This window comes from Pituophis catenifer, unplaced genomic scaffold, assembly GCF_029215685.1.
Source record: "Pituophis catenifer annectens isolate HBS135680 unplaced genomic scaffold, rPitCat1.0.hap2 SCAF_3, whole genome shotgun sequence".
Taxonomy (NCBI): domain Eukaryota; kingdom Metazoa; phylum Chordata; class Lepidosauria; order Squamata; family Colubridae; genus Pituophis; species Pituophis catenifer.
Genome location: NW_027256883.1, coordinates 174,773,892 through 174,785,629, shown reverse-complemented (window position 1 = coordinate 174,785,629; position 11,738 = coordinate 174,773,892). Strand labels below are relative to the sequence as shown.

The following is an 11,738-nucleotide window of genomic DNA, read 5'->3' as shown; positions in this document are numbered from 1 at the left end:
AGTATTCTCTATTCAGTTACCCAGTTCTTTATGGCTGCAAAACCACTATAGTCAGTGAGATTAAAAAAAGAAACTTTGATACTGAATTGTGGACTCTATACTACTTTCTTTACTGGCTGTTCAAGATCTTTCTCTCTGCCACTGTAATGAGCTTTCATGGAGTTGATAGGTTAAGACTAATATCTGCTGGCAGGTTTGCACTGCTGAGCTATGTTTGGATTTGGCGAGGCCACTGATTGGCACTGTTTATCCAAGATTTAATGTGGGGCATTAGCAAAACGATTGGTGTCACCAGTTGGTAGGAAAAAACTTCAAATCACTTCATAAGGGAGGAGGAAAACTGGTCTTAAAATAGCTAATCCATAGGCCAGGGGTGGGAGGTGGGGGGAAGACTGCCTTACCAGACAGATTCTATCCTTCTCATATATAAGGAATTGCATCATCTGATCTCCGAGATGATAATAGTGAGTTGCACAGTAAAACAAGTGATTATGTGCTGCTTTCCTCAGCAGGACTTTTTAGGTTTCCCTTGGGTAGCAAAGCAAAGGTTTGATAGATTTCCAAGAATACAAATGCTTGGAGAAGTAGAATTTCTTGTAGAAAATCTATAAAGCCGTTACAGAAGAATTCCAGTGACCGCTGTGTATGAAGCCTTATTTATAGTAAAATCAAAACAAAAATAATTCTGCCTTTCTCCCACCCAAGCAATTGAATGGCCTAGATTCTTTTTGAGTGGAAAGTCCAGTTTCCATGTATCTCTTGTTTTGGTAACAGACAATGGACAGATAACAGATTGGTTATCTGTTCATTAACATCAGTAACTTTAACAATTCACCCTCATAGATGAGGGTAAGCGCCTATTTTGTGGTAATGGTGGTGGATAGCTTTACAATGAGAACTCATCCCAGTCCCCATTGCTTTTTTTACCTTTCTAATCCCTGGAATCCTTTAGGGGAAGCAGGAAATGGGCTTTTAGCTATCAGTTATCTCATCCCAGGAACAGGTATCTAAAAAGCTGCTTCTCCACCACCACAAACACATAAGACATCAGAGGTTTGAAATAAAGATTTCTCAAACTGTATAATTGGGCCATGGGACTATGCATGTAAGCTTTAGCAAATTTTAAATCACCAATTCACTTTTTGAGTCCTGCGGCAGAATTTTCTCTGACACAACCAGACCATTAATTTCATAAAATATACACTCAGCTTTATTAGATGGAAAGATTTCACCAATTCATAGGAGACAAAGAGAAGCTGTACATCTATGGTGGTTTAGCTATTTGTAATATCTGCCTTATTTATAAAATACATTCAAAGTGGTTTAATAAAAACATCAAAACTAAATTAAGACGTTTAGCATTTTCACACAATATCCTAATTATAAAGTTTTAATGGTTTCCCGTCTAGTTGTGACTGACACAAGGGGGCGGTGCTCATGTCCGATTCTCAACCGAGGGAATCCTGTGTTGTCTGAGAGATGCTTCCATCATCATGTGGCCAGCATGAAAATATGGAATGCAGTAACCATTCCCAGTGAAGAGGTACCTTTGCATGCTTTCAAACTGCTAGGTTGGTTACTAGTTGGGGCGAGTAATGGGAGCTCACCTCGTGCAGCTCTTGGGTCTCAAACCCAGGTTGTCAGCTTTCCAAGCCCACCATCTAAACCACTGAGTCATCGCACTGCCCTTGTCTTAATTATTCAGAAGTATAACTAAATTAAAAGTGAAAAGAATAGCTAAAAGGGAGGAAATGAAACTGAAGCAAAACAAAAGCAAGCCTCCAACCCATTAAAGATGGGAAATTCTTAGCATCCCATAAAATCTTAAATTGTGTGTCCCCCACCTTGCACTTAATCACTGCACTATCATGTCATGGCAATTCTTATTGCTTTCCTTGTCCCTGTGATGCTACCTGCATTTTATCTCATGAGTGAGATACAACCTAGCATTTAGTTGTACTGGTATTAAATGAATACTATTTTCTTCTATATTCTGACATTATGCAACAACAGTTTTAAGATGCATAAAATCTATTAAGTGTTCACTGCCAGATAACTGGCAATGATTGTGAACAAAGATAATAGAAGTAGAGTTAAAAATTGCCAATGGAGACATAGATGATAGTACTATTTTCCAACTCAAGGATAGGTGGACAGTACTTTAATTCAGTAGTGGAAATGAGCCTGTAGAAAATTGAAGGCATTATTTGTTTTATTTATTAAATTTGTTTGTCGCCCGTCTTGCTGTGATGCAACTCTGGGGAAATTTAGGGAGAAAAATTGTCTGTAGGAAGAGAGCGATTGGCCTTGTGGACTTCTGACAAATATACAGTATTCTAGAAGAGGATATGGCTGGCTGGATCCCTGAAAAGAAGTCATACCCATGGTGATTTAAAGGGCTCTTACCCATTCTTGAGTTGGAATAAAACTATTCCAGAATAAAATGTTCTGACTTTTTCCCATCTTTGACATAAACTTCATATGCAAAGCACTAACAACTCCTCTTGTACCACAAAAATGAAGCTGGCTAATAAATTAAATATAATGAATGAAATGGCAGAGATTATCGGTGTAACTAAGAAATTAAAACTTTGGGTTTGGTCTCCCTTTTCAACACTCCCCATCCCTGCCCAGTATGAGCTGCCAGGACTGTTGGGTGTGTTAAGCACCTGGAACACATAGATTGTGTGTGAGATAAAGTTTATTTCATTTTGGGAAATCAATATGTGTTCTCAAAGATTACGTGGCATTCTTTATATGAGGTCCATGTGAAACCATAATTATAGAACTGTTTCCTTGGCACACAAGTAGCTATTATAATCATGGATTTAAAATTTTCTGGCACTGGAATAATAAAAAAAAAGCATGAATGCATAGAATGAACCCACATCTTTATTTCTATATGGGATATCCCAGAAAACAGAGTATAGATCAAGGATTTTGGGGGACACACAAAAAGTTATGACAATCAAAAGTGTATTAAAGTGATGTTAACTTGGGACAAAAGTCTAAATCTAAGTCACATACACTTTTAGATTCTAAATTTTACCTAGAATTAATGCAAGTATTGACTGCAGATAAATTATGAATTTGCATACTTTCTTTTACCTAATTACTATAGTAACGATATTGAGAATGGAAATTATGTTAAGTTGATAAGGTACAGATCTATCAACTTCACTCAAAGTAATTACTATGCACAGATATTGGACCTGTTGATTTTTTGTGAAGAAGTTACAATTAAAGATGAAATTTGGGGGAAGTAGAACTGAGGCATAATTTTTTTATCAGGGATCTCTCCAGCAAGTGATTGAAGAAGCTGTGCCATTAAATATCTTCTTCTCATCTCCAAGTTGACCAGAAAGACCAAAGCCAAAGATAGATGAAGTGATTCTTAACTATAAATCCATTGCAGCTTATGAAGTTCAGCAAACTTTTGCAGTTTACATTGCACACAATATTAAGATCTTAGTGTAACATTTTTAAGCTCCAACGCATAAGAAAAATTGTATGCTGTACTCCTCACCTGATATTTTTGACAACTTTAACAAATAACTGTGCCATTGGTTGATCCTATGATCATAAAATTCTAAGATCAGGAGACCATTTTCTTTATGAGCAGCAGGGACCAAAGGAAACTTATGAAAACTTTTCTTTTTCTAAGCCAGTTCCAGAAAACAAGGTTAACACATAGCTAACTTATTGGAAGTGCTGCGTTGTCATCTTTTCTCACCTTCATTTAAGACTAGTATTTACTATTGCTGCTGAGAAATCTTAGTTCACTAAAATCAAATTATTTCAATATGCCAAATGATTTTTGCATTTTTCTGCAGAAAATTTCATCCATTCCATGTACCATCTACAAAAATCAGTGTGCTGTAGGGAATGTCCATTGTATCTTACTGATGCTGGTTTGGGCTACATTCATCACACTGAATGGTTGAGTTTGCTCAAAATGCCAAGCTACAGTATATCTAACTTGTTTATAATTCAATATATTGTGCAAACCAGATAGTTTACAAACCCTTGCAACTGGATTATTTGCTTCTCCCCAAAAGATTACAAAACATTAGCTTTTCCCTGATATGGTATTTTTTGCTACATATGGACTTCTGTTTGACAGAAAATTTGATCATATGATACCACCTTGCTGTGTGAAATATATAGCCCAGGCATTATTTTTAAACATGTCATCTTTTTCTGATAACTAAGTCTGGGGTCAGAAGTAAACAATATGGGGTAGTTGCTAGTATCCTGTGTTGTGAGTTGGGCCTTTTGCCAACACTATCAATAGTCCAAAATCAGGTATAGCCACCCAAATAGTCCTCATCTCAGGTGGGTTTTTAATTTTTTCCCCAAAATTACCATGACATAACAATTGTTCCAGGGTGGTGGCCTAGATGCACAGCAGAATAATTTAAAAAAATAGCATTATGTTGTTGTTTTTTCCCTAGAGCTCAGCCTGCTGCTATCAAGGAAAAACAGAATGAAGGAAAAGGGATGCTTTTTTTTTCTCATTACATTTTTGAAATAATACAAGCAATGATTAGAGCACTGTAGATTTTCTTCTCTGATTGGCAAGCCATCCACCTGGGCTTGTATCGATTTGTAGCATTTTCATCACCCACTTATCTCTTTGTGCTCCATCAAGGAATTCATCCAGAGATAATTGTCCTAAAGAATCAATGGCAAAAAAGAAATCATAGTATGTTAAAAAATGGGGAAGATGAGATCCAATCCCATTAGTCAACTCCCATCTTCCTTTTTCATTGGACTATAAAGAGAAGGAAATGTACTAACAGATCAAAACGTTGCTTCTTTCATTGAGAACAGATGGAAACCTTTATATTTTCTTCAACTAGGGCAGTGATATACAAGAATAATTAACTACGACAGAGTTACTTGGAAACTCCGATTTGAAATTTCAGAAACATAATTTTGATGGGATAGTAGATAGTGGTCACCTGCCCTTCATAAATATTTAAAGAAGTCAGGAAATCTTAGAGCAAATTTGGAAAGGACAAACCAGATAATGCAATATTTAGGTGTGTTGGAGAAATGAATCATTCTGGAAAGTATTCACCACAATATTATACAGAAATCGAGGTGAATGAGTCACAATCTGGGAAACTGACATTTTTTTTCCTGCCTTCCACCCCTACTGAATAGTAGAGATAATGAATCTGGGCGTCTATTAGAGAATGAGAAAGAGAAAGAGAAAGCTTCAGTTTCCAATCACTAGCATTATGGAATGTGTGGTCGCTCCCTAGAGCTGATGTGAACACCAGATAGCTTCCCAAATGCTTGTTTAAACATTATTCAAATACTGTTATCATTCCCCATATTTTTTAAAAAAATAAAAATTGAAAAAAACTGTAATTAAATAATTCAAATATTGTAGTTCTTTTGTAAAAAGGAAAAGAACTCAACATGAGTGTGCTCCTTGGATTTCTCACTGACCACATCACTGTCATTTGGTAAGTCAATAACTGTTAAAATGTCAGTTAAAAAATCCATGTTTTAAAGGACATGAATTAGATCTGTGTATTACTTGCATCAGCCACAAGCCATCTGTTGCCACCAGAATCGTTGAGATGTAATTCTCATTGGATTTGTACTGAGCCATGATGTTTTGGGAACTTTTGTGTTACAAAAAATCTAGGAGGGCAACACATTGCCAACCATAATTTCAAATAAGACATCAGTATAGCTTCAAATCAAGTTATTACCATCTCCATTCTCATCTACGAGATGAAATATTCTTTCCACAACCTCTTCTGGAGTAAGACCAGGAACGGCTCTTTCTTCTTCAGACTTGTATGCTTCCTTAATGCTATAAATAGCCTGGAGGGAAAAAAAACTATATGTTAAATGAGAGTCACATAATAAAGCATATGTAAACCTCTGAGATAGATGCACATATAAATTTGATGACTAGCTTGATCAAGTGTTTGCAAAGTTAAATACAGCAAAAGAAATCTTTTAGGAAATTTATAGGATGAATGATGTAGATTGTTTCTATATGGACTCCTAGTGCTGTATCAGATGCAATGCATTCTGCAGATGTTTTGCATTTTTAATACAAATTTATGAAAGAAACTACAATTAAACATACATTAGCTACGAAAGAAACAATTGGAAAACTAAAATGAAACATACATTAGCTATGTTATCTATAACCCAGGATTTCAGGTTTGTTCTGAAAAAAAAACCCCATAGTTTATTCTCTCATATTCTTTTTTTCATTCTGAGGGGAAGGTAAAATTAAACAGAAGAAATAATGTGTTGTCTTAGTGGAACCTGTTTGTTTGCTCTTAAATAAACTGAGTACATGTCAGCAAAGAGTTGTTAACATCCATTCTCTTTCTTTCATGTGTTCTTAAACTTCTGCTTAAAATGTAAGGAGAAAAAAAATCATCTACTCACCTTCCTTCTTTCTTTTGGAGGGATTGTGTGTTGTGAAGACTACATTTTTTTTAAAGAATAAATTTTAGATGAAAAAAGAACGTTCAGTGAAAACACCATACATTTCTACTTACTTCAATTATTTCTAGGAGTTCAGGTCTATCTATGCAGCCATTTCCATCTTTATCATATATTTTGAATGTCCATCTCAGTTTGTGTTCCAGTTTCCCTCGCAAAACCAGATTCAAAGCAGCCACATATTCTAGGAAGTCAATGGTGTTATCCTGGTAATATAAAATAGTCACTTTAATTGAGATCAACTTAGATTTCAACAGCGGTACATTTACTGTTTTGTGCTCTGTCACACAATACACCACTTATAGTCATGAGCTGCCAATGGCTCCTGTGCCTCTTTTTCATGGTCTCTGAAGACTGGAGAAGATTTTCCAAAATCAATAGTAAACAGCTGAATTGTGGTGGTACAATTTTTTATTTGTGCAGGGGTGACGGGGAAAGAAAAAAAAAACAACTTCAAATAAAATAGTTAAACTTTCAATGAGCTGAAAACAGCAAGTTTGCATGAAAAAGAGAGAAGGAAGGTCTGAAAAGGAACATCCTGTCCCCATAAGAATCACATTGCATTTAATTATTTTGACATCAGTGAATTACACTGGACAGGCAATGGTCAATTCAAATCAGATGATTTTATGATTTATTTTTCTGGAAAAGATATCATCAGATAAAAAGAGTCACAGTGGCGCAGTAGTTAGAGTGCAGTACTGCAGGCTACTTCTGCTGATCATCGGCTGCCAGCAGTTTGGCAGATAGAATCTCACCAGGCTCAAGATTGACTCAGCCTTCCATTCTTCCAAGGTGGGTAAAATGAGGACCCGGATTGTTGGGGGCAAGATGTTGACTTTGTAAACTGCTTAGAGAGGGCTGTAAAGCACTGTGAAGTGGTATATAAATCTAAGTGCTATTGCTATTTGCATTCTGTGCAAGTAAACAAGTTGCTAAATGTGTTGAGAAGCACAGAGCACACAGCAATCGCATAATATTTATCCGAATTCAAGGCAAGCCACTCAATATCACCATTTACAAATCTACACCCCAATTGTAAATTCAGATGATGAGCTTTTTTACAGTGAGCTTCAATGTGCTCTCAAGCAAATACCCAAAAAGGATCTTTTGTATATTATGGACAATTTCAATGCAAAGGTAAGCCAAGGAGAAGTTGCAAGAATAGTAGGCAAGTTTAAGCGAGGTGAACAAAATGACCACAATTTTGTCCGGAAAATCATCTCAGTATAATGAACATGTGGTTTATACAACCCAAGCAACAATTATAACACACCGACAGCACCAAATGGACAACATCGAAATCAAATTTATTTTATGCCAACAACCCTGGAAAGGTTCAATTGCATCTGTTAAGATACTTTCTGGTGCTGACTGTAGATCATCAGCTATTAGGGCTAAACTGAAGCTCAAATTGTACAAACTGAAAAAAGGTAATATCTCCCCAAATTCAACATGAACAATATTTCACCTATGTATGCCTTAGAAGTTAAGAATAGGTTTGAGCCATCGAATTTGGAAGGGGAAAATCCCCAAATGAACAGTGGTGAGAGATCCAAGGTAACATCATGGAAATTGCTGGAAAGGATGTGTCACGCCAAAACCCAAAGAGAACAAACAAGTGGCTGTGTGATGACACAATTGAACTAGATGACCTGGAAGATTGAGAATCTCCATAGACATCTGGTGCATGCTTAGCTAGAGAACCACAGACCTGGTCCACCTATATATTACACTAATATTAAAATACAATATATAATGCAATGTATATACAATGCAATATGTGAAGGGCAGCCAAAGCTAAAGTAATAAAGGATGAAGTTAAAAAGCTGAATGCAGTTTTCCAATTTGATGCCAGGAAAGACAAAAATAGGCAGTGAGGAAAAACAGTGTCAACATCTGGAAGAAGCTAAAAGGAACGGACATATTAAGGTCATGTTTGCCATAGTGAAAATGATATGATCCAGCTTTTAGCAGGGTACGGAACTATTAAAAACTGCAACGGAAATATTCTAAATGACCAGTAGAAGATCAAGAATAGATGAAAAAAATATACGAAAGGACTCCAAAGCAGTTTGACCTACCATCAAAATGATAACAATGACATCTTGAGGGGCAAGATGGAATTTGAACCTGCTGTTGGCAGATATGGGTTATTATTACCCTTTCTCAATGCAACATGTTTCCAGTAGAAAAGCTTTTCTATTTAAAGCTCTTCTTTTCCAAGACAAAGCATTTGTAAGTCTGATTAGAACAAGTCAAGGGAAAATAGTTAACATATCCCATTGCAGAAATTCAGATGTTTATTTACAACTCTCATTTATTTATATTCTTCCAGTATTTTTCCACTACTTTTTCACTCTTTCCCCCCCAGACGAAATCTGTGAATGTTACAACAGTTATACAAGACCATCATGTTACAAAATAGGCATCTTCAATTAGTTTTAAACTAAATATTTTGCATTAAAATTATATTGTCAAAAAAAGTTATCCCATACAAATGAGAAAATCATCTTGGTTCTCAGAAACTTTATCTCCTAACTATATACCTCTTGAAATACTTCATTAACTTTTTTATTAATTATAAACTAAATTACAAAACCATGCATGTTTCCAAAGAAAAGTAAAAAATAAGTCTGAATATGATGACTGGAATCTAAATGTCTTTAATTTTCATCATATAGAAGCATTCCTAGTCCATGTCATGTATGTGTGGGTGTCTTAGGACTGTATGATCCTATGCATATTTTGTTACTTTTTTTGGGCTGCTACATGGAGACATGAACCTATGTGGCTGAAAAATGTTTATTTGTAATGCACTGCAACTTAATAGGTTGATTTTTAAAATGTTTTTGCGTGTGCTTAATGCTGTATCCTAATATTGCAACACAAGTTTCTCATAAAAGATTGAACCACATTCAAATGCCATTCCCTAACACTACGTTTTATTTATTTTTTTCTGACTAGAATGGGTGCATGAATAATATAAAGTATTGTGACATAATCATAATCTTATAAAACGAATGAACGGGTGTTCATTACAATGCCTTTAGCATTTGCATTGTATTTAAATAAGGTGTTTAGTGAGAAAATTCCAGTTTCTTGTGACTAAACTTTGCTTTTCTTGGAGCAAAACAGGTTATTTGATCCAAAGCCACTAAGACAGCAATGTTTTGACGAGAGTTAAATGCCTTTTTATATATAAGGCATAACAAGTATTCCATGCATTTGATATTGTCACTGAATTAAAAAATAAAACAATTTTTCCACTTCATAGAAATGTCAGTAGGAAACCTATATTTGCTTCTTTACCAAAATTAATCATAACAATGACATTAATCTCTCCACTTCTAACACCCCTACTTTTTTTCCCCTCCTGGAAATATCATCATATGCTACAGTACAATTCATAAGATTTTCCCCAATTTTTGGAAATAATGAAAAATATGGGACACAAGTATTGGGAGAATTTTGACCAAACAACTATTTATTTTAAAAGTAATATCTTAAGGTCTTGAATAATTCTATTCAGATGATGATGATAAAGTCTAGCAATATTCTATCAAAGAATAATAAGAATCTGACAATTAAATACAACTTTTAACGGATTAGTTCTCTTTCTGTATAGCATTCTGAGTTCCTGGCATATTTATCATATTTCTTATCTGAAACATAACACCATTTTCTGCAAGCTTATTCAGAAATTTATTTTGTTGGGCTCTCTGGGACTTGCTTCTAGGTAAATTCTACCTAAGTGTAGCATTAACAAATAACATCTAGCCAAAAGGGAAAGTCCACATTTAGAAACCAGGAGAATGTGAGCTTTCAACTTTTAATATCAGTTGTAACATGCTTACCCCATTCTTATCGAAAGCTCTGAACATGCTTTCCACATAATCCGATGCTTCTTCATTATTCTGAACCCCAAAGAATCGTTTGAATTCATGCTTGAAGAGTGTCCCACTTGGACATTCCATTACAAACTTCTTATACCATTCCTGCAATTCAGCCACATCAATCTCAACAGGTTCTCCGTCCTCATTTGTCAAGTGTTGTCCCATGTTGCTTGAAAAATGGAGAAGAAATGCTTGCTATTTCTTTCTTCTCAGTTTTCTTCTTGCAAACGTTTATTTCTTCTTAGAAATTTAATTTCTTTTACCTTTTTTTTAGTGACTATTGCACATGAAAGTTGGACTTCCTCTCCTCATGTTCCTTTTTACTTGCAGCCTCTATTCAATCTTGTTGAGGAATTTTCACACTGTTTCACCTTCATGCACCTTTCCTGAACTACAAGATAAAAATATCTAAGGTCATTTAAAAGATATCCACATACGCAGCACAGAGTCCTCCCAATATCTCAGCACAATCCTTTAGTTGGAACTCCCAGGTTGGGCTCTGATGCTAATCTACTAATATGAAAGCTACCCGATTAGCAGTTATTTATATCCTCATTGAACCATCTATGAACTTATCACTCCCCTCAAGAGAGCAACCAATCTATAAAATAACAACCTTGTTTCTTATTTCAAATTATGTGAGTTATTCAGAAATGGAGATGAGATTAGATATAAATAATTTTGTTGATTTTCTTTATATTCCATAATCTCTGACATAAAGATTGGCTTGCTAAAGCAAAGTATGTCTTACTTGTGTTGGGCTTAACATATTGTGTAAACCTAGCCATTGTAGCCATGATTTAACTAATGACTGTCTTATTCATTTACTGTTTTCACTGGATTGTTGTACGCCGCCCATAGTCATTTTCTATGAGGTTTCATGGATCTCAATAATTATACTTCATAATTCAGCCTAACTATAACATCAAGATATGAATGTTTAATAGCTGTATCATTTTTTCAAGCTTTTGAAGGAAATAAATTTACTTGCATTCTTCCCAAAATGGCAGTTTGCCTGTTATACTAAAATCCTTAGCTTTTGTTTCACAAATATAAGTTTTTCTTAAGTTATCATATTTCACTATTAAATTAGTAGCTTATCCCAATCACTTGTCATTCAGTCATTCCCTTGCTACACCAGACCAAACTTTTGTCCTCATGTTAAAAAGAAATAAATAACCTGTCACTTTAAATAGGCCTGAGCCGTCCTGATAAAGAGATACATCCTATTCCAAGAAGATTACCAAAGTGACTAGAGGAAACAATAATCTCTGTTATAATAATAGCAGGACTGAAATGGATTAAAGGGATTGGAATGTACATCAGGTCTATTTCAAGCAAAATGGAACCCCACATAAT

At 35.2% G+C, this 11,738-nt stretch overlaps 1 protein-coding gene across 1 annotated transcript; it reads right to left on the bottom strand.

Annotated features, from left to right (window-relative positions):
- Positions 1-4,546: 4,546 nt before the first annotated feature.
- GUCA1B (guanylate cyclase activator 1B) lies at positions 4,547-10,544 on the bottom strand. The gene is made up of 4 exons (XM_070939812.1): positions 10,341-10,544; positions 6,540-6,689; positions 5,730-5,844; positions 4,547-4,674 (listed from the first exon to the last, which is right to left on the bottom strand). Exons 1-4 carry the CDS (start codon positions 10,542-10,544, stop codon positions 4,547-4,549), a joined length of 597 nt encoding a protein of 198 aa, XP_070795913.1.
- Positions 10,545-11,738: the final 1,194 nt, after the last annotated feature.

What these genes read in the sequence shown, in the direction of transcription:
- GUCA1B (XM_070939812.1), bottom strand. Translation starts at nt 10,544, where the DNA reads ATGGGACAACACTTGACAAATGAGGACGGAGAACCTGTTGAGATTGAT. An exon ending in GAGCTTTCGATAAGAATGGG is followed by an intron (nt 6,690 to 10,340) that starts GTAAGCATGTTA and finishes TTATATTACCAG; the next exon opens with GATAACACCATTGACTTCCT. An exon ending in AACTCCTAGAAATAATTGAA is followed by an intron (nt 5,845 to 6,539) that starts GTAAGTAGAAAT and finishes TTTTCCCTCCAG; the next exon opens with GCTATTTATAGCATTAAGGA.